The 23,243-nt window shown below is 33.9% G+C and overlaps 3 protein-coding genes across 7 annotated transcripts; 1 reads left to right on the top strand and 2 right to left on the bottom strand.

Moving 5' to 3' along the window:
- Window positions 1-995: 995 nt before the first annotated feature.
- Window positions 996-11,384, top strand: LOC142527787 (acyl-CoA hydrolase 2-like). Of its 4 annotated transcripts, none has more exons than XM_075632722.1 (17): window positions 996-1,157; window positions 1,265-1,357; window positions 2,109-2,176; window positions 2,272-2,353; window positions 2,649-2,695; window positions 2,780-2,905; window positions 4,043-4,120; window positions 4,338-4,425; window positions 5,077-5,189; window positions 7,403-7,465; window positions 7,545-7,600; window positions 8,424-8,528; window positions 8,626-8,682; window positions 9,677-9,778; window positions 10,790-10,838; window positions 10,914-10,982; window positions 11,059-11,384. In XM_075632722.1, the coding sequence occupies exons 1-17, from the start codon at window positions 1,142-1,144 to the stop codon at window positions 11,134-11,136; spliced, it is 1,290 nt and encodes a 429-aa protein (XP_075488837.1). In that variant the 5' UTR covers window positions 996-1,141; the 3' UTR covers window positions 11,137-11,384. The 4 variants fall into 4 exon arrangements, with proteins under 4 accessions (XP_075488837.1, XP_075488835.1, XP_075488836.1 ...); XM_075632720.1 differs by having other exon boundaries at window positions 2,643-2,695; XM_075632721.1 differs by lacking the exon at window positions 996-1,157 and having other exon boundaries at window positions 1,231-1,357.
- A 561-nt stretch (window positions 11,385-11,945) lies between these two features.
- On the bottom strand, window positions 11,946-16,979 carry LOC142527786 (ferric reduction oxidase 2-like). Of its 2 annotated transcripts, none has more exons than XM_075632718.1 (8): window positions 16,690-16,979; window positions 16,498-16,597; window positions 16,212-16,409; window positions 15,804-16,038; window positions 13,795-14,122; window positions 13,336-13,579; window positions 12,494-13,200; window positions 11,946-12,351 (listed from the first exon to the last, which is right to left on the bottom strand). In XM_075632718.1, the coding sequence occupies exons 1-8, from the start codon at window positions 16,859-16,861 to the stop codon at window positions 12,212-12,214; spliced, it is 2,124 nt and encodes a 707-aa protein (XP_075488833.1). In that variant the 5' UTR covers window positions 16,862-16,979; the 3' UTR covers window positions 11,946-12,211. The 2 variants fall into 2 exon arrangements, with proteins under 2 accessions (XP_075488833.1, XP_075488834.1); XM_075632719.1 differs by having other exon boundaries at window positions 16,212-16,403; window positions 16,690-16,978.
- Window positions 16,980-17,420: 441 nt separating this feature from the next.
- LOC142527785 (ferric reduction oxidase 2-like) lies at window positions 17,421-21,789 on the bottom strand. The gene is made up of 8 exons (XM_075632716.1): window positions 21,476-21,789; window positions 20,936-21,038; window positions 20,130-20,321; window positions 19,772-20,006; window positions 19,353-19,680; window positions 18,733-18,976; window positions 17,877-18,583; window positions 17,421-17,786 (listed from the first exon to the last, which is right to left on the bottom strand). Exons 1-8 carry the CDS (start codon window positions 21,663-21,665, stop codon window positions 17,647-17,649), a joined length of 2,139 nt encoding a protein of 712 aa, XP_075488831.1. The 5' UTR covers window positions 21,666-21,789; the 3' UTR covers window positions 17,421-17,646.
- Window positions 21,790-23,243: the final 1,454 nt, after the last annotated feature.

The following is a 23,243-nucleotide window of genomic DNA, read 5'->3' as shown; positions in this document are numbered from 1 at the left end:
GGCTTGACCCGTCTCACAGATAAAGATTCGTGAGACCGTCTCACAAGAGACCTACTCCATATTTAATTCTTTAATTTCTGAGAAATTATATATTATTATTTTTTAACATATGATAAATAAATATTTTTAAATCAATTTCAATAAAATTAATGAGAAATATTTTTTTCAAAATACAATACTAATTTCGTCTAAATCTCCATTCATAGACAATTTTATGACAGGGTAACAACAATTGTTTCATCAATATCTTTATCCAAATATGTTGTGATTTTATCCACAAAATCTCTCCATAATGTACACAATATCATATTATTCTTAAAGAAAAATGAAAAATGTGATTATAAATAAATTGTATAAACTAGAAAAGTTATTTTATTAACATTTACTATTTGTATTCCAAATCAATATCAATAAATTTTATAATGTGCTTTCTAATAAGATGTTTCCTTTAGAATTTGTTTAATCCTTTTCGTTACGAGATATTTTATACTATTGTGTATCCATGAACTTTATAATATAGAAGAAAACTATCGCATTAGCAAAATGCGTAATAATTAAATTCTATACAAATAGGATAATAATATTTTTTGCTTCTCAATCAGGAAAAATATATAACAAACTTAATGTCTGATTGTTTTCGTTGTTTTCATATGTAGATAGTTCATAACAACTAACAAATCTAAGTTTAAACATCCATTGCATCTTGCAAGGATTCAACTCACAGATATGCTGAAAAGATGAGTCATTTCAGAATTCAATTTGGAAGTACATAAATTTAGCAAGATAAATAGGATAAAAAATTACTTTCCAACATAACATGCAACACTACATTATTTATAATTTAAAATTCAAATAAGACAGTCCAAGAGACAAATTATAAATCGGGTGCTTTTAACATAATTATATCATGAATTAACCAGAAAATCTCTAATGACATGTATTGAGTGTCAAATATTTTTGATCATTGACATGCTTATTGACCGCTTTACGTGGGTGGGCAGCTAGTAATACAATAATAATTGCACGTGTCAAAATTGCTACGTGTCGGCGGACTGATTTGGAAGTAGTATCAGAGTCACAGCAGATATTTTCTCAGCTCACCACAGTTTCTTCGTTCCGCAAAATTGCAGCTTTTGTTGCCATGAACTCCGAGTTGGGTATGCATCATTTCATAGCCCTCAAATTTTTAATAATTTAGGCAAATTTTCTTTTTTTGAGGAAAAGAATTTGCGGATTTAGCGTTTGATGTGTGTCGAAATGGCAGTGATCGAGTTCTTGGGTGGTGTGCCGCTGCTGCAGAGGCTTCCGAGTTCTTCGCTTAAGAAAATCGCTCAAGTAGTTTCTTTCAAACGATACGGTAAATCGATTGCGCCACATTTTGTGAATCGACGTATCTGGGGTTTGAATTGTGGGAAATACCGGTCAGGCAGCTCATGATGGATTTTGAATTTTGGTGTGCTTGTTAAGGTTCAGTTGGGTTTTGATTTTCTGTTGAGCTTGTTTGATGTTTTGATCATTCAACTTTCAATCTCAAACGATCTCTGATCGACCCAATTATTTTGTGTTTCTTGATGTATTTATGAACTTTGACCTTATTGATCTGGGAACAGTAAAAAGTTTCGAGCTTTATTTGTTATGGATATAAAGATCAATGTTTTATGTGTCGAAACTCCAAATAAGTTGGTTTTATTTTTTCTGTCCATGCCTGCAGTGTATTTAATACTGATTTTGAATACTGATCCTATTTTTATTTTTGTGCTTCAAGTTGTTCACGTGATCTTGCAAATTTGTGTATACGAGTGCACTGATTCCGAAAAGAAAAAATGATTATATGTTTGAATTAAAATGGGATTAATTCATGAGTAGGCATAGATTAGAAAATTAAAATTAGAATGGAGTAGTTTATTATTCCAATTCTTCTAATGAAAAATATCTTTTCGAGATTGACTTAATTTTTGTGGTTGATGAACCATGTTAGCTTGCACAAATATGATATAATATTTTGTATTTCTGTTGTAACGAGCACCTTTGAGTACTGGATCTTGACACATGGGTGAGTAGTTTCTAGTCTCATATACCGAGCTCGATTAACACACTCTTTGATCTAGATCAAGGTGAATATGTAGTCCGTGAAGGTGAAGTTGCAGATGGCATATATTTCATATGTAATGGAGAGGTATTTTATTTCTTTTCATCTATGTTCTAAGTAATGTTATGCTAGTATGACCATTTTCTGTTTTTACAGCTATGGGTCTTACATTTTTTTTCCAGGCTGAAGTATGTGGCTCATTTCATTCCGATGATATAAACCGCCTTGAGTTTCAGCTAAAGCAATACGATTATTTTGGTCATGGTTAGATGCTAATTTTGAGAAGTACCAAATTTTTTCGCACGTTTTATCGTTTTGTTCATGGGATGATATTTATGATGACTCTTGTTCAGACAGTTGTATTTGAATTTAACTTGATTCATCATGACTGTTATATGCAAGTTAAGTGCCCATATTATTTATGGCCTGCTTTGTTTTTTGACAAGTTGTAACTGAGTGTATCATTGTCTATTGTCATGCACATATTCTCGAGGTCTTGTTAGCATAGTATTCATTGCTTCTGTACGAGTACCATAACAGGAGTCTGATGCAGTTGCAGGTATGACAACATCTATTCATCAGGCGGATGTGGTTGCTTTGACCGAGGTTGGTTGTTTCAATTCATTCTGTTGCAGCTCTTCACTCACTGTTATCCAAGTATGCTTCTGAGACCACTGTCTGTGATGGCAGTTGACTTGCTTAATTCTGCCTACCGAGCACGTAAATTTACTGAAACCCAAATCAATCTGGAGTTCGGATGAGGCATTGGAGAAAGACTCACTTATGGAGCAGATATTACATCTGGATCCTGTAGATGTATGTTCAATATGTTTCAAACCATGTTTAATATTCTCTTCAATTCGAAATGTAAGTATATTTTATACTTATGAAGGAAAGTACTGAGTGGTAACAAATGAAGAACACTGCTATTCACTCAAACTAAGTTGAAAGGAGTTTATAAGGCTGTTCTATGTGAGTTGGTACTATTGGAGAGATTCTAGTGTGCTCTCTTTACATTTGGGAAGGACCTTTTGATTGCATTTGGATGGAGGCAGTTGATTTGGGTGGATAGATCTAATTTGAGGAGGCATTTGAAGTATAAGTTTCTTATAACATAATAACACTGATGTTGGTGTAAATTGAGAGATGATGAATTTGAAATTTCCCTTGGTCGAATGCTTCATCCAAAAGCATGTTAAAGCCATAGCAATCACAACTTCAGTTATTTCTTCTAATTATAATTATCAACGGTCTGAACTTTCTCCCCATGACATTGTAGGTGCACCTTGAGGACGAGAGGTAGTTGAGTAACTAGCGTCTCTGCCAAGTTTGATTTGTTTGGAGTCTCCTCAATTAACCTTTGCTGGAGTCTCCAAAAATGTCTGGCACTTGCATTTTTATTTTGTTTATTGATTTCAGTTTTGATGGGATTTAATGGTGAACCCCCTCATGTGGTGGATTCATGATTTTCTAATGAATTATGATTTTATGACAGAAGGCACTGGGCTTTCTTTTAATTGTTATGGATCAGAAACATATTTCTTTAAACATCGAAAGTATCTCCATCCTGGTTGGATTTGTTATCAATCACCATGAAGAAAAGTACTATAGTCCGGGCTTTTTTGTTTACTTGCAGAAAACAAAATCATGGAACTAAAATGTTTTTTAAGTGATAGTTGATGGTGTCATGATTGTGAGTTTCGCTGATATTTTAGATTTTGCCATATTAACACCTTATATTGATTGACTGCAGCAAATACCATCTTTGGTTTTGGATATTTCAAATCATCTCATGGGAGATCTGGTGTTCTGTATTTGGAGGAATTATGACTTGAGATCTTTATTTAATAATCTACTTACTTCACGGGACTCGTGTTTATTGATAATCTATTCTCTTTTGTGCTGCCTATATGTGCAGGGTTTGTTATTCATTTGCATGTTTTCTGTCCATAGGTTAACATTTTTCAAGGAATCACTTTACCAGATGCTCCCAAATTTGGCAAAGTATTTGGAGGGCAGTTTGTTGGACAGGTATGATAAGTATTCTTTTTAGTTCATATGTCCGAGGTAACGTTATTAAGTGCTTGGTTCAGTTGTCTTCAAATTGACATCTTGAAGGATTTTGTTTTCAATGTTCAATTTACCTTCATCTAGCTTGACACAGCCTAACTTCTTAACTTTTAATTTTTAATTTTATCCTCTTGAGCATTTATTTTAGCAGGAGTTTGATAGTTGTCCATGATTGCAGGCACTGGCTGCGGCATCGAAGACAGTCGATTGTCTTAAGGTTGTTCACAGTTTGCATGCATACTTCCTGCTTGTTGGAGATTTTGACAGTAAGTTTGCATAAGATTACTTGGTTTCACTGTCTAAACTTTCCTATCTAATTTTGATCAAGTAGATGACAAGATTGTCACCGCACTGATTTCATGATAAATCACCACATTTGTTGAGTTCATACATGTGTTGCCACTTATGGAGCTATATTTCACTTGATTGTCATTGGAAAAACTTTCCTGGATGCAGAATGAAATCAAATAATACAAGGCAACTGCTATTTATTTGACTTTATCGATATAGAATGGCTATTGTTTCAACATTTCCCATAATATTATACAGTGGATTCAATATGATCTGTGGTCTATGGATAGTAAAATATTGTCTGCCTATGCAATATCTTTATGACTCCTTGTTGAACAAGATACTAGTTCACTCTTGGTGTGATCTGAAATTGATCGCCTCTTCTTACGAGCTGTGTACGATGGAGCAAGTATTATCTATAGCCATTTTGGGTGACATATTTTTCTTATTTTTCATATCAGTTTTAGTTAGTGGTTTAGAGCACCCTGCGGTGGTGTTGTCCTATAATTTTCTAGTTTTCCTATCTTAGGTTTACTGCAATCTATTAACAACGATTATGATAATGTTTATTCGGCATGCACTTGGTTGTTGGCCTGACTTTAAATGAGAAATTTCATTTATTTCAGTGCCGATTATCTATCAAGTGCACCGTGTGCGTGATGGAAAAAGCTTCACAACCCGAAGGGTAGAAGCAATTCAAAAAGGGAAGGTTGTATTTACATTACTCGCATCTTTTCAGGTATGCCTGCTGTCAATTAGGAATAATCCGACTGTATTTGTTCACGAGCAACCTTTATTTAGTTGACACCTCGATATGCTAAATTGCTAATTTTGTATCAGAGGAGCTGAATAAATAACACCGGTTGCAGGCTTCCAGTTTTGTTGAAGTATTTCTGTGAAGAATTAGATAAATAAACTCTTGTATTTTTCAATAGCATGTATGTGCATTTATACACTTACAAGGCAAAGTCTCCTAAAAATAATATAAAATAATACTTAAAGATTGGAATTCCTAACAGAACAATTCCCTAATGTATGGTAATTGAAGATACACCCTATCAATTTAAGATAACCACTATCAATCTAAGATATATAAAATCAATCTGATATCTCTAGGTGATCTTCTCATAATCTCTAATAATTTATCATTTTCACTTTGTTCATGAATCAGTATTTTTGTGTAGCAATTGCTAAATGCTTACTGCAACATTCTTTTATTTAATGATGTTAGCTCCCATAATATCTTAATTTAAACAAATAATTTGTTTTCATTAATGAATCACCAAGGCAGAATTATTTTCCCGAAGAGTAATTGAAACAAGTGGTCAGCCCTTTCAAAATTTATTTTTGAAATCAATCCGCTAGTAATGCTTCGAAGATTAGAGTTCTGGATCGAAAAAAGATGTATAATATGTTTACAACACTTCAGATTCTCAATTGGGATCTCCCCTACATTGAAAACCCTATGGTTTATCCTACGTTGCCTAAGTTAAAAATTAAGGAAGCATCGCCCAACTCTAAATTTGAATCATGATACTTCCTCTGGTTTCCAGCTCTGAAGTGGCTTTTGGACTATAGAAACTAGAAATTGAGAAATATTGCATTCAACTCTAGCCACGAGGTCGAAAACATTTAGCTTAAGTGTGAATATATAAATGCTGAAAGTCAGTTCCTGTTTTCTGGCACATTAATCTTTAGCTTGCTTGCGAACTTCAAAAAACCACGTCACTCGTCCTAACTTAGTGGTCATCTTCTTGGATGATCTTAATCATTGTCTGTGATGAATGGTTATCGATTCCTTCTCAAATTTCTTGTATGGGTTCTTACCGCTACCATTTTCCGAACATCTAGAATTATTTTAAATTGTCAAAAATTGTATTTGGTTCAACCTAAAGAGTTGGATGGATTTTTAAAAGTTCTAACTCATATACACAAGCTATTATTTCTCTCTCTGTCAGATCAACTCTCTTCTTATCTTCTCTTCTCTCATATATCTCTATCACTCGATCAAATTTTCAAAATGTATATCTATATATATATATATTTTCATCTTTTCTTTTCAAAATTTTCATTTTTTGGCTGATTTTTCATTTAATAATTTTTTTATTTTAATATCATAAGAAATTTTGAATTCTAGATTTGATTTTGTGATTTTTAATTTATGATTTATACAAAATGTAATATTCAATAATAATAAAAGATGATCTAAAAATATGTCGCTTAATTCTTAATAATTGAATAGCCTCGCAACAACCATTATTTTTTAAAAAAATTTAGCATTTTCAATTAATATGTAAGCTATGATGTTTTTATACAAAATTATATTCACACAATGATAAATAATATTCTTTTCACATGTATATTATCAATTTAAAAACAAATGTTACATATTAATCAATTGATGTATTTTTAAAAATTTACAAACATGCATACAAACCCATATATATACGCATGTAAAGATTAAATGATTTAACTCTTAAATAAGTAAATTTATTTATTAATATAAATATTGAAAAAATATTTCAAACTGACTATGTTTTATATGTCAATTAATTATAAGTTCATAATATGTTATAATTAAAAACAAAATTTATAAAATTCTATAAAAAAAATTCACAAAAGTGTATAAAAATCTTGCAAAAAAGTCTAGATAAATCCACATAAATCGGTGAGATTTTGTAAAAGTCAATAAAAATCTATTAAATCCATAAAAGTCTATCATTTGAAAAATTCATCAAAAGTCATCAAAAGTCTGAATTGAATACACCCCACTTACTGTTAATGCATCTTCATATGTACCACTTTTACCGCATTTGTGGTCTGCTACAATTTTATGGGAATTATTACCTGGCTTTTCTTATAGTTGATAAGATACGGAAGCCTTGAAATCTGATTCATTTTTGAATTTTCATTTGTGTTAACGGCAACCTCATTGTACAAACAAATTTGCAGAAAGAGGAAGAAGGATTCAATCACCAGTTGGCAACAATTCCTTCAGTGCCTTATCCTGAGGAGGTTCTCAAACTGTGGTTTAATTGGTGTTAATAATTTGTTTGTTTCTTCAGAAGAAGTTGACATTGTGTTTGTTTATCAGCTCTCATCAATGGAAGATTTGCGTGATAGGCGTATTTTTGACCCCCGCCTCCCCAGGTTAGACTTCCTATCCTTTAGTTTTAATAGGTGGCACTTTTGTTTAGGTTTGAAGGATATCAGTCCGTAGGATTTACTCCACCAAACAAACAGGGGGATAATGAACTACAAGTAGTATACTGAATAGGGGTGCAGGAACGAGAGCGGAGATGTGGTTGCAAGATGTTTAAATGCATCCTTTAGGTGTATGTTAATGTCAGGACTCTCCAGAACAAGTTTTTGAAATGCTTTGTTTTTAGAGAATGCATAAAGTTTTGAATGTTCGTGGATGCTCTTGGATATTTTAATAACTACTTTCCAATCAATAATGACAAGCAATTCGAGACAAAAACTTAGTCGTTTCATACCTTTAACTTTGTTCGACTGTTGTAATGGTATTGAGCAGGTACCCAGATATAGGCAATCATCCCACGGCCATCAGACTGATAATCTTAAGAAAGTGGGTGATGTTGGTGGTAGACACTGCTTAGAACTGAATAACCTTTTGAGTTTGTCAGTAGTTTGGCAAAGAAAACAAATATGCCTTAATAGGCTAGCAGAAATTTGGGTCATAAGTGTCCTACTCGGTGAGTTTCTCTTGGCTGGAAAAAAGTCCCATATTGACATAACAGCTGATAATATCTTCCAATCTTCATATGAAAGATGTCTTGGATTGAGGTTTGCTCTTTTCAATCCATGTCCTGAAGATTGATAGATTCTTTCCCTGTCTGTTCCGTGATCAGGAATTCTTTGAATGAGTTGTCATTGTAATGATTTTTCATTTAGATAATGTGAAATACTTGCTACATTTATTATCATTGATTTAGTATTTTACTTTTAACAGGAACTACAGGAACAAGGTTGCCACTGCTGAGTTTGTTCCCTGGCCCATAGAGATTAGGTTCTGTCATCCTAATACTTCCACTAGTTACACAAAATCACCTCCAAGGTTTCTTAAATTGAATTTATTATTAATTTGTCTTGACAATGAAAGACTTGAAAAGGTTTTTATTTATTTGTTTTTACGTATTTGCAACACTCTGCAGTTTAAGGTTCTGGTTTAGAGCAAGAGATCCACTCTCTGATGATCAGGCTTTGCATAGGTAAAAGTGTGTCCTAGCAGTTCCCTATTATTGTATATTTGATTGAGTACAGAGGTGAAGCTAACGTTGCTTATCATTAAAATTGAACTGCTTCTGAATTGTATATGATGGGTGCCATCATTTTCCTTATTGACCAGATTCCTAGGAAATTTGCTTTGCTATATGTAGGGTGTTTTAAGTTTCTTTTCCCTGCCTTGACATTGACATATGTTACGACCACAATTAAGTACACAAAATTTCAAACACAAAATCAATAAAGGAAGCGAATCAATTCGACAACAATTTCAACCAAGTAATGTTATATTATTATATTTAGTAAACCCTCGTGTATAAAAAAAGAAATTTAGTAAAATCAACTATCCCATTACTCTCACTCAAGAACGAATTCCCCCTGCCCTAGCAAAGCTAGCACCCACATAAACAAAATCTGTCCGGTCTCATTATATCTTTCCCCCTTCCCATGCATAACTAACTACCTGCTCTTTCCCACGTTACACCTGGATCTTCTTTGATAGGCTTTATAAATTGGCGGCCTTTTTCCATGGGCCGTTGACACTGGCCTAATATCTTCTGAGCTCCAATATTATTCCCGTTGATACGTACAACTTGTCCTCTTTGATACACTTATCGTGTATTAGTTATAAGTACATCTGTGTATCTAAACTACTACTGCGAGTTATGCATTTCTTATTTCTGTTATTTATTTTATGTGGTAGTCTAGGATATTTAATTTTCCGCCATTTATAATATAATTTTTGGAATTGAACCAGAAGTTTTGAAACTTGGATAGCTGTCATTAAGTTCCAGAATCTCAGGAACAGAACTGATTCGTTTATTTTTATTTTGTATCTTCTCTTTTTTTTACAAAAATGTGCATCGTCATTCAAAAACGTTGAATGTTATTATTTCTCGGATTACTATTTTATATGCAGTTAAAAGTTTTCACACATTTGCAAAGACTGATGAGCATATATCTTTGGGTTTTTTTTTCCAGATGTGTTGTGGCATATGCGTCTGATCTAATATTTCTCCAAGTTAGTTTGAATCCTCATCGTGAAAAGGGTCTGAAGTCATCTAGTGTCAGCCTGGATCACTCGTGAGTATTTACATCTCTCACCCCCCACAGATTCTCTGCCGTTTAATTTAACTAGTTCTTGATTTTTCATGATTAAAGGATTATTTCAAATGCTTGGAAAGACTAAAACAGATACCGATACGTCTGTGCGTCAGTCTGACTGTCATGAAAATCACCGCATTGCATATCTCTGTCGTTCTATTAATTTTATCAATTGTCCGAGGTTTCTATTTTCCCTTCTGAATCTGATGGATCACATCTAAAGGTGTCCATGGTGTAGCACCAATCCTATTGAATTACTTCTGCATAGGTTTATTGTCCTTTCTCTAAATGAAATGTTTTGTTTGATTGTATTGTGGAGCGATCATGAAATATAGGTCTGACTACGTTATGTGGCGGCCTCCAATCAAGATAAATCAATTGCAAGTACTTCCTTATTTTGAAGTCTCTGTTATGTTTCTTTTGCTTGTGATGTTGAAAGGAGGAACTATGTTCAACTACTTTTCCTAACACCTCGAGATATTAGCCAAGTGACTGTATTTAACTTGGTCAAAATTACAAGAAAGTAGAACATCGAATTGATAGAAATCTCTCTTAAAAAAATATTGATAGAAATATTGTTATTGTTTGCCATGTTTTCTGCAACCCCCTTATCTTTACAACCATTGTTCGGTAAGCGTTCATTCAGACATCAAAATGATGAAAAGCATTATAAAGGAACTTGCGAGAAAGTTTGAAAATCTCAATAGCCATCTTCTGAATCTATTGTGGTTGTTCATTGGTAAACCATCTGTTATTTGATCTCTAACCTTGCTCATCTTTTAGCTTTCTACCATTAAATGTCATTTGGAAAATCAACTTAATAGGCAGCATAGTCATGGTAGTTATCCTTCAAATTACAAAACTTCCCACATATAATCATACAATAATAGAAATTTCTTTTTTAAAAGCTCAAGAGTTTCAAAATATTGGGATTCTTTGTCTTTCGCTTGAGATGCACCTATACTTGCATAATCTCCATTCTTTTCCCAGGATGTGGTTCCACAGGACCCTGAGGGCCGATGATTGGCTATTGTTTGTGGTAAGTAGCTATATGATGTGTAAGCAACTCATTACGTCTTTAAGTTCTAATGTGCAAGTGTTGCATACCTCCTAGATTGATAGCCCGAATGCTCATGCTGCTCGTGGATATGTAATGGGACAAATTTTCACGAGAAAAGGAGAGGTAAATCAACGATTCTTTCTAATTTCATATAGTAGATGTCTTGAATAAATGCCTGTTAACAACTTGTAAAATGCAGCTTGTAGTTTCAGCGACTCAAGAAGGGTTATTAAGGAGGGCCAGAACACCAACTCCTCCAGCAGCATCAAAATTGTAATCGGTCATAGAGCGATATATCGATTTAATAGCTGCAGAGCTATAGAAGTAAAGCTCTTATTGTCTTCTATTTTGCTCGTGTTGGTGTTTACGGTAGTATTCTAAATCGAGTGTATCCGATGTGTTCATTTTCTTAGTAACTTCAATCTCTCTACTTTCGGCTGTGAGTAACATGTATTGATATTGATTAAATAAAGAGTAAGGGTATCTCCCTCACCAATGATATTGCAATTATCATGTTAAGATTAATCAATGTGTGCTGTTACTGCTTGCACAAGTGCAATAATCATGCCTTCAAGGATTGGTTCTGCAGTTTACGGGAACCAAACATGTGCCTTTGTCTGGATACCAAATTTTATATTCAGTTTGCTATGTGATAAAAATTAAAGATGATTATAGCAGGTACATGATTAACAAGTTAGAAACTTAATATTAGTTTAAACGTCATATTTCGATTATTCTATAGCATCCGCACATGCATATGATAGTTGAGGTAACTGATACTCATGCAGGGAACATGCATGATGCAAAATTTTACAATGTTGAGGAACTGGTTTAAGAAATGATAAAATTATAATGGCATATTGGAAATCCTAAACTTTAAGTCTTATGGTGATAATTTTGTGTATTTAATAGATAATTATTAATCTTGTGTCACAGTGGAAAGATATTGGTATTATTTTGAGAGCTTTCGAGAATGGAGGAGTTCCAATTTCCCGCATTGTTTATTATTGGTGTGTGCCGAAATCGCTAATTCTTTGAGGTAATTACACATCATTCTTATTTATTTTTGCCGACCAAGATTTACATAAAAATCTATGCCTTACAGCGCATGTTATTTCGGATATATACATATGTATATATCAAGTGCAGAAGAGAAGGCAACAATGGTGATCATAACACACACACACACACTCACAAAATAACCTATTAAGAAGGATATCCCACAGTATTTTATCAACCTCTGCTACTTATATATTCTAGCCATTTCTCATGCACGTGCATCGTACAAACCATTTTTATGAACACATGACAATGTAGTCCATATTCTTCAATTTAGCTAGTAACTTTTATATTCACCAAGTGAAGCTGATGGATTCGAAGTGGAGATTATCTGCGATCCCAGATGAGCAAATCGCCGCAACATCCCGCTTCATTTTCTTGGGGCCGCTAACAAGTGCTCCAACACTTGATTCTTTGATGTCTAACAAAAACCCTTCAAAAATAGAAACACCAAATTATCTCATGTGATAAATCAAAGCAAATTTTTTTAAGACAAGGGGGGGTTTCCAACAGGCAAGATTTTGGATGACAGGGGCGTTGGGAGGGAGGGACTGTAAAACTCGGAATTTTCTTACTCTCGAGATCTGGCCTTTGACCATAGTGCACATTGGTAGATTTGATGATTGATTGTAAGGGAAGGCTTTCCAATTCAATATCGTCTTGATCAAACGATGAAGTAGTCGTTTTACTAGCTATAGGTTCCTCCATATATTGAATTTGTTGAGCTTCCATTGCATTACGCTTCTTGTTCCACAGAAACGCGAAACTTGCTGTCACAACTATTGAAAAACATATGAACAACATGTTCATCAAGCCTTTCTTCGTATATGAATACAGCATATTGGTGTTTTGGTCAATAGGGTAAATGGCGTATCGCGTGAAAACTCCTAATAGCACTAGAAAGATGATGAAAGAGGATGAGATAATTGCAGCAAGCCAAAGCCAACTATGGGGCCCTAAGGTAGGAGATATGGGTGCATCGGACGGATTCGGCTTGAAAAATATGGTTCTTGGTGGTTTTAATTTTTCTTTTGGATACCCTTTTTCTCTCGTCACATAGGCCTCGATTTGTAGTTCTAAGTTGCAAGAATTTGCTGATTTTGTGGAACTTGGAATTATAAGTTCTAAAAGGGAGAGATTTGAGGAATTCTTGAATACACTAATGAGTGTCACCTTTGGAATCTTGCACATTTGTGTCGAGCTAATGAATATAAGCTCTCTAATGATAGAAAAAAATGGTGTGATTCCACTTCCTCCACTGATCAACACTAGCATGTCATGCCTGCAACATACCATGTTTAGATTCTGTCATCAAATACCTATACTTAATTCCAACATATAATTTCATTAATCCCTTATCTATCAATTACATATCATGCTATACGCGCCTATTCACGTTCAACAAACTGTTGTGTACCTGAGAAAATCGGTCGTAGCAGGTCCATACGGTCCTTCAACTGATACTTGAATACGTTCAGCTACGGAAGGGGATGCCATCAAATCATAGACCTTTTTGGTCCAATTTCCCTCGCATTTCATAAGAACACTTAGCCTATCTGGTTCTAAGTTACTGTTTGAAGTTACTGTAAAAGGGTGCCATTGTAGTTTGGAAATGATGGGCATATTGATGAACATAGTACTTGTCGGAGTGTAGTTCAAAGCTGCAAGAAATGAATTCATAAATCTTGTTAAATTCTTAGGCCAATCCATGTTTTGACAAAAATAACGTTCAGTGCAAGGGATTTTTTGGTAGCTCACTCCCCGAATAAAAAAAACTTTATGAATATTTGTATGAATGTTTTTTCTACGTTAAACTATAGTTTAAGTTACCTCTTTCAATCTCATCATATATATATATATATATCTTAATTCATACCTCGACTTTTGGAGAAGTTGAGCTCAATGGTATCACATGGTAGAACCCGAGCGGAGACTAATCGAACGTTTTCTTTCGACTGCAAGAACCTCAAGTATCGATCGATGATGAAGAGATAGAAACCAGGGAGCATAATTGTGGCAAAGCCAATGCCAATGTGTAGGATGAAGAAAATGATGAAGAAGATGTAGAGATAGTGAGTGTACAAGAATAGCTCAAACATTTTCCTTCTTATGCTTGGATATGTTGTCATCCACATCACCAATCCACACAACAAACACATCTCCCCAGCTATGTTTGATACATAATGATCGCCCCATTTCACCATCTACGTACATTTTTTTTTTTTACAAATAAAATAATTGGTTAGAATGAAAATATAAATCTCGAACTATATATACACTATACATACAGTTCTGAAGTACTCCTATTCCAAAATTGTGTTCCAATTCACGTGTCATGCATATAAATGAAAGATAAGTGTCCCAAAAAAATTAAAATTAAATCACATTTTTAAAATATGTAAATAGATTTCGGCAATTCTAAGCCATGTCTAGTTAAGGTTCTATTATGAGTCGAGTCGGGTCGGGTCGGGGGACATGGATGAGATCTAATCTTGACAAGAATCTGTTTGAATTGGCAGGCCCAATGTGTAATTTGGTCCATACAAATGAGGCCAGTCTCACAATAAGCCTAGAGAAGCTCAATGGGACATGTCATCGTGATGTAACCATTGCATAATGTTTCTCAATTTGTTTCCATGATTTTTTTTTATAAGCGGCTTTGGTAGTCCATTTCATCAATTGATTCGCTGTCACATAATATTTCTGCATGATAGAACAAAAGACTACATGCGATAACTGTCCGATCACTTTTTTGATAAATGAGTGGAATTCTGCCATTCTTTTCTTTTTTCTTCTTTCAACATCTTTTCATAATGTGAAAAGCGCACCTATTATGAAAATAAAATTCTAAGTGTTTTTAAAAAAAGAAAAAGAAAATTGTTTTTAATGTAAATTCAGTTTGTATTTGATCATATTCCATTTCAGGAATCAAAAGTTAACTAGTGATTAAATTATCAACCGTACGATATTTGACAAATGAAAGTTTTAATCATTTTTCACTCAAAATCAATAATTGTTAACTAAGTAAATTGTAATAAAAGCTAAAAAGCATTAAAAAAAATAAGCAAGTGGTGAATAAGATCCGAGAAAAAGGGAACTTTTCCATCTTTACAAATGATTTAACGATGATGGGATAGTTAGTATAGGTAGAACTAATGAGATTTTTTATGAATAAAGTATTCAATTTTTATTTTAAATTTTATTTTTGACTTGCAAAATGATATTTATGACAACTAATTGTAATTGGTTTTTCATCAAATGCATAAAAAAATCATTTTATGTATAAATATTATAATTATATAAGCTTTGCGTGCAAAATATGATTACTCATTTTTGCATCAAACTTTCTTGTTAACTTAGGCAAATCTACGACACGAAAAATACTCAAATAGTAGGTTTTTTGTGAGACGGTCTCACGAATCTTTCTCTGTGAGACATGTCAACCATACCGATATGCACAATAAAAAGTAATACTCTTAGCATAAAATGTAATACTCTTAGCATAAAATGTAATACTCTTTCATGGATGACCCAAATAAGATATCCGTATCACAAATACGACCCGTGAGATCGTCTCGCACAAGTTTTTGCCAATACTCATTATCAAACTTAATTTTTGCCCTTATATTCTATTTGTAAATGTTATTTGATGAACAAAATAATACCTCACTTCCCAATACTACACAAGTTTTCGCTTAGGGGACCGTGAATTATTCTCTTTTTACTCATTGAAATTTTGACTTGTCTCTATCAAGAAAACAACCCTTCCCCACCAAACCCATTAGCCATATAATCAAACTATGTGAGAACAGAATCCAAGGATATCCGCGCGCGATAGGCTAGAATATTGAAAGAAATAGGAAATAAACAAGTGATTTAATTTACCTCTGATAATCTGTTAGTGATAATCCAATAGACAATGTAAAGGAATCCATGAAGAGTGAAGAGTGTCATGGCCATGTGTCCAAGCCAATTATGGTACTTAATGCTGGATTCTGATGTTAGGCCAAGCATGGGTAAAATGGATGACCCTCTTGTCACAGGATAGAACAGAAATGTCAGGCACAAGTTCCCTGTAACCCCTGTAACTATAGCTACTCTATCCAACTTGGTTTGCCACCTGCATAAAATCGAATAACCAAGAATAGTGCACAAATTCCGTAACTGATGATATATACAAAGTTGGGAATCGGTTTTGAAGATTGTTTTTTAGTTTTCTTGAAAATATGGACGTCCTAGAAGCGAAACGAAACGGGAATAGCTCTTGTTCTTGGGATATATATAGTTTCTTACACTTTTTCGCCTCTTGTCATCGAGCGTACAAGGACTTGCTTAAACCAGTGACGCACGTAGTCTGAAAAGTACCAAACACAAAGAGCAATGAACAAAGTGAACAGCAATAGTTCAGTAAGAGTGACAATCCCGAGTCCCTTTACGATCATTGGCCGTTTCAAGAACCTAAATTCTTGACCCCGCTTGCAGTTTCTGCACCTCAGTTCAAGAAAAAAGAAAGCCAGTATTAAATAGTAAGACATGCATAAATATATGTAACTTATATTTGTAATCATATTTTACATACCTAGTTGTATGACTAGTCACTCTCTTTCCCAAATGAAGATAAACACATCCCAGAACCGCAATAAACAAGATAGGGAATGTGAAATCCAGCATTATTGGACCTGTGAAGAAGAGATAATTTCACAGTTTTCACTTACAAAACGAGTTTCTGAACGCTAGAAAAGATAAATGGAAAATGTTCTAAGGTAACTACCTTGTATTCCAAAGTAAGTTGAGTTTGTATCAGCAAGAATATGGAGTAACCAATTATTGTAATACGTATCGGTAGGCATGATAATCCACATCATAATATTTCCAAGAAACACCAAAAGGGCTAGCATCAAAATTGCTCCTCTGATAGCTGAGATTACTCTGTAGAAAGCCATTGATCTAGGTTTTCTTGATGTTCTCTTTTCTTTCTTTATCTATATATATAGGTGCATATGTATATATATAATTTTAAATTGGCTGTGAAGCTTCTTTTGGTGGAAAGATGGGGAAATAATGTTTGCCAATCGTGTAGCATATATACAATGTGTCAGTCTCACACACATGAAAGAGTTGGTGAGTGGTAAAATTGACAAGGTTATTGTAACTGTTAATGGACTTGTGACCATATTCCATCTGTTTTCAATTTTTTACCTATAGCTAAGTTGAACTAGCCTGAAAATTTTGCTCTTGTAGATTTTTGGGTAACAAACGGAATTCAAAGTTTGGTTGTTGTATTGTTTAAATTTTCTTAAAAAAATCATGCTTTGATACAATGATCGGGTATGTAACATGTAAAAGAGACCGAAGGCGCAATTAGAAAAACTTCAAACATTCAAGACTTTCACCCAAGGAGTTTTCTAGTGTTTAACAACCAATCAACATCAAGGTAGGTAAAGTGTTGAAATATGCTCAATTTCTGAAAATTAAGTTAAAATTAGAGATTGATCCGTATGATATGGAGAATAAAAAAGGATTATTATTAATATTATGTTACAAGAAGGAAGGACACTTGACACAAGTCTTCCCATTTACACTTGAATTTGATATTGATCACTCAACCAAGAGAACAAAACAATAAAAAGGACCAATAATATTAAAGACATAAAAACAAGCAAACATTTACCAATGCCCCCCCTTTTAAAATCAAAATCACCATAAACATGCAGCAAGAAAAAACGTTTCACCAACTGAAGCTAATGGATTCAAAATGCAGATTATCTGCCAGACCAGATGAACAAATATTCGCAACTTCGTGTCGCATTTTCTTCGGTCCACAAACGAGAACTCCCACGCTTGATTCCTTGCGCTCAAACAAAAATCCTACAAAAAATGAACATAACTTCTAAGTTGAAAATCCAAAATGTTTATAAGATTAGGCCATGTTTTTGGTTCAAGAAGTTCGTAACATACGTTTAATATCTGGTCTTTCACCATAATGCACATTGATACATTGAGAAATTGACTGCTGAGGCAAGCTCTCAAGTTCCCTATCTGCATTATAGTACAAAGCATTCGGTGTAGCCATGGGTGTCGCCCCTTCCATGTGCTGAATCTGTGTACTTTCCTTCGAATTTCTATTCTTATTCCAAAGAAATGCCACTGTTGATGATATAACTATGCCGATACATATGAATAGTATGTGCAGCACGGCTCTTGAGGAAGTAGAATATATCTTATTACTATTATGATCAATAGGGAATATGTAGTATCGAGTCAGAATACCGATGAAAATAAGATAGATTATGAAGGATGACGAGATTATGGCACCAAGCCAGAGCCAACTGTTTTGGCCTAAGATTGGAGTTATTGGTGCATCACGTGGATTAGGCTTGAACCATAAGGTTCTGATGCCCTTGTTTTCTTGCGCGGTTGGCTCTTTTTCTCGTGTAACATAGGCTTCGATTTGCAAACCCAAGTTGGAAAACTTTGATGGGGCGCCCGAAATCGGGAGGATCAGGTTGAGCATGGTCAAGTCGTTTGAGTTCTTAAATGCACAGATGAGGAGAATCTCAGGTGTCCTGCATTTCAAAGTCTCGCTAGTGTAAACGAGTTCCCGGATGATGGAAATAAATGGCGTTATGCCACTTCCTCCGCTCACCATAACCAGCAAGTCGTGGCTGCAGAAACAAGTTTTATCAACATCAGTGAGACGGACGGCATGCATAACCAAGATTTTGATTCGAAAACAACAAACCAGAGAATGATATTCCCCAAACTAATTGATCATTCCACAATGTCTCATTGGAACAATATATATCTTATATACCTCAGAAAATCAGTTGAAGCAGGTCCATAAGGTCCTTCAATCAAGACATCGAGCCGATCAAGGGAAGAAGACGAAGAAAGCATCTGGTAGAGCTTATCGGACCATTTTCCTTCAACTTTGATGATGACATCAAGTTTATCTGACTCCAAATTGCTGCTAGAACTTATGGTAAATGGATGCCATTGCAACTTAGAAATGCTAGGCACATTCATAAACATGATACTGGTTGGGCTGTAACTTAAACCTGTCCAAAAAATATATCAAAACAAAGAAATTACATTATTCATCTGTATTATACATGTGACAATTCAATGTACATATCTTAACCTTATGGGGCTAATTAGCTAAATGATACATTATCAACATTATCAAGGGTAAATAGCAATTTACTCTCATGCATTTTCTCGCTTGAAAACTTGTTAGCTAATTACTCTCCCGTGAAACAAGTACATGGCAAATCACCCTTCTGGTAATAAGGAAATTGAATTATTTCCTCTTCCAAAACATGGAGATAAACTGTGTATTATTAGATTCTGAGGGAGCCCTCATACAAATTATCGTGACTTCAAGACGTGAATTTATTTCAACTTTAGATGGATGATATAAATATATACACACACCTTTGCTTTTGGAGAAGTTGAGTTCAACTGTTTGGCAAGGCAGAACCCTGGCAGACACGAGACGAACGCCGCGTCTTGATTGTAAGAACCGAAGATATCGATCGATCATGAAGAGGAAGAATCCGGGGAGCATAATGCAGCTATAGCTTATGCCAACATGGAGTACGAAGAAGAGCATGAATAAAATGTATAGGTGATGGGTGTAGAAGAAGAGCTCAAACATTTTTCGCCTTATACCGGGGAATGTGGTAGCCCACAAGCCCAATCCTGCTAGCAAAGATAACTCTCCTGCTACGTTTGATATGCCAGTTTTCTCCCATGTCAGCATCTAAATTTTGAGTTGGAGCAATGCACAAGTCACTATATATATTGGTTCTCGGTACTAATTAAATATATGTGAAAATTAATTAGTTAGTTACCTCCGATAATTCATGCGTGGCAGCCCAATAGATAATATAGCAAACGCCGTGAGCAGTGAAAAGGGTCATCATAATATGCCCCAACCATATGTGATACTTCACACTGGCCTCAGACGTAAGACCGAAAAGGGGGAGCACCGATGATCCACGCGTCACCGGAAAAAATAGGAACGCTAGGGCTATGTTCCCGACCAGTCCAAGGCGGAAGCCCGCCGATTCTAGCTTCGCTTCCCACCTGCAGTCACGCATGTACTTTCTTAATATATTATGCATATATGTCATGATGCACAGTGATTCATTTTTACAAGTGCATATGTAGAATGTGTTGCGCGACGTGCGAGTATATATAATTACTTACACTTTTTCTCCGTTTTTTGCTGCCGACATAGGCGTAATTTTTGCATAACTTATACTCAAATAATTGGCGAAATTCCAGACAAGAAGAGCCATAAACATTACAAAAAATGCAAGCTCAATTCGAGACACAATTCCCAATCCTTCAATTATCAGTGGCCTCTTCCACACTGCCATTTTATGCTCTCCTTTTGATCTGCATGTTTATCATATATACCAAAATAAATAAATAATGATGTTCAAAAAAGTAATTACAACATGTAAAATTTTATTAAGCTTAATAAAAAAAACAATTGTTGTTAAGAAAATTATTAATATGAAATAGTTTTGCACGTATACATTAATTAATAATCACATGTATAAAATCATATTTGGAATTAATATCAACGTTTGATTACCAAATAATCTTGACTTCTACTCCGTGGAGAAGCTAGCTTAGTACGATGAATTGCAGTAAATGTCATATTTGGAAATTCAATTATATACAATACCATTAATAACTTTAACCTCAATTAAAATAAGAATTTATAAGATAATTATAAGAAAATCATACTTCTGTAAATCGAAAGTTTCGCCTATTTCATTGTTGTAATGTAATTTCCAATCAATATTTATTTATAAAAAATAATGACCCAATGATATATTTCTATTTAAAAAAATAATTATCGGAAAAGTAAAAGATTATAAACAAATTATTGTATATATCATAATATGATAATATATAGCAGATACTCTGCATATGCCCCGGAATTTATGTAAATTTTTCGAGTAATAAATTTTTTTTTAATAATACGAACTATGATTAATTACCCTTTGGTGTGAATATTCCTCGATTTCTTTCCCAAGTGAAGATACACACAGCCCAATGCAGCAATGAATAACATGGGGAACGTGTAGACCAAATAAGTCGCGCCTGCAAATAAATTATAAACTTACAATTAATTTACAGATATTCAAAGATATATAATCTCTATAAATTCATTTCTTCTTCGGTGACACCAATATCAAGGAAGTGAAGGCTTTGATCTTCTTTACATATACATTACATGCATTGCGACACCTGTATGGCTGTATTCTTTTTTAGGTGTAATTAAATTAAACTTAAAAAAAACACTTTGTTTAGCATTGAATATTAAATTGTATTAAAAATTATTTCGAAATTCAAAACTATTTTATTATTTCAAACTTATAATCATGAAATTTATAAACTTTTGCAAATTCAAACTATAATTCCAGCATCAGTCTTCCTCCATGCAATTTTAAGGTTCTGGAATTTATAAGTTCGACTCATCTGTGTTTCTACACGTGAAAATTGAGAGGAAAAAAATTATAATTTATTTTTTACCAAACCTTGATTTGTTCCAAAGTAAGTGGAGGCGGTCTCCTTTCGTAGCTTCGGCAACCAAGTTAATCTATAAGGATTGGTGGGCATCATGATCCACAAAAAAAGATACCCTGCAAACATCACCACCAGAAAAGCCATTATCGCCGCCCTGATGGAATTGCTGCCGCCGCGAGATGGTGGCGCCACGGAGTCCATTTCAAGTGATATTCCTCTCTTTGAATTGAACTTGATTGTCTTTTTTGTGTGGAATGATATTGTATTCTGTGAGGGAATGTTTTATGGGAATGTGATGTTATTTATAGGGAGAATTTGATGTGAGTGTGACGTATATTACATTTTCTGTCACACTACGTCTACTTGCTAGTGGACTTAGAAATCCGGCAAGAAGCACGGCTCCATCCACACGTACGTACTCCCAATCATAAAAAATTTATAATTATATTTGGAGTAAGAGTAAATCTAGTGCAGATATATGCTATAATAGCTACCAATTATTGGTATAAGAGTGAAAATATTATATTTTAATCTATAGATAAATGTATTTAAAGTTTTTTTTTTTTTTTTTTGAGTTCGGGAAGAGCCGGTAACAATTGAATTTCGAATATGTGATTTCGTCTCAACCTGAGATCTTGGTAGCACGTGGGCTTCGGCAAAGTTAGAAATTTTATTCGTATAAATCTTTAGATAAATGATCGTTTTTTGTCAAAATTTTCGAATCGTTGCTAAAAGTTGTACTTGTTTTCGTTTGAGAAAGGATGCAAGTTGACATTTTTCCTTCAAGTCAAAAGCTTGTACACTTCCCTCCGAGATTACTCTGCATGGTTCATGCAGCAAATGTGTACGTCATTTGGCAACTTGATCAATAGTTGCTTTACTTCTTTCTAGCTAGTTCGCAACTCATCTTGAAGGTTAGTGTTTGAAAAATGAAAAGACCGGTTCAAAAAGTTTAATTTAACTAAGAATTCAACTTTATGTACTATTACAACCAAAATATAAAAATAAAAAGGGCATATAAATTTATTTATATACATACATATAGCGAAATGATCAAATATATATTCATCACCTCGAACATGATCAACATGGAAATAACATAAGCAGCACTTTTTCGAAAAACGTGGTTCGTAAGACTATCGTGTTAGCTCTAGGAGCTGATTTCTCAAACTTTTTTTATTTTTATTTTTATTTTTTCAATAATCCATGTCACGTCTTCTTGAAAATAATAATATTAAAGCGCCGAGTGTATTGCTTACATTCATGTTCCACTCTGCAGCCGCGTGTTTGTACTAGTTGAACACGATGTGCTTTATCAAATACTCCAAATGCGTTTTGATGGTAATGTAAAATGTCAAATCATTTATTAAGGGGAATTTAATATTCATACATATTATAAAAATATATATATCAAATGGTAGAGAAAAGGGACTTTAACTTTGCTGCCTTTTTGTTTTCTTTTCTGATACGGATTTTTATGATTACATGTAGTATGCTAAAAAAATTAAATTTTTGAATAGGTGAAATTTGATATTTTAATTCAAATGGCCTCTGAAATTTATAGTTTTAAGAAGAAATTATTTATTTATGACAAAATTATAAATTTTGATAATTTTAAAATTTTATATATGATCTTTTGTATTTATTATACCATTTGAAAAACGATTATATTTTTCATTAACGGAAATTATTGAGATAATTATTGAAAAACAAAATAAAAATGAATAATTTATGCGGGGGCTTGTGGCTTTGCGAATCCTAGAGTCATTGTCCGCGTGC

The sequence above is a fragment of the Primulina tabacum genome, chromosome 15 (assembly GCF_025594145.1).
Source record: "Primulina tabacum isolate GXHZ01 chromosome 15, ASM2559414v2, whole genome shotgun sequence".
NCBI classification, from domain to species: domain Eukaryota; kingdom Viridiplantae; phylum Streptophyta; class Magnoliopsida; order Lamiales; family Gesneriaceae; genus Primulina; species Primulina tabacum.
Note: the sequence above shows the minus strand (reverse complement) of the source record. Positions and strands in the feature narration are given on the sequence as shown.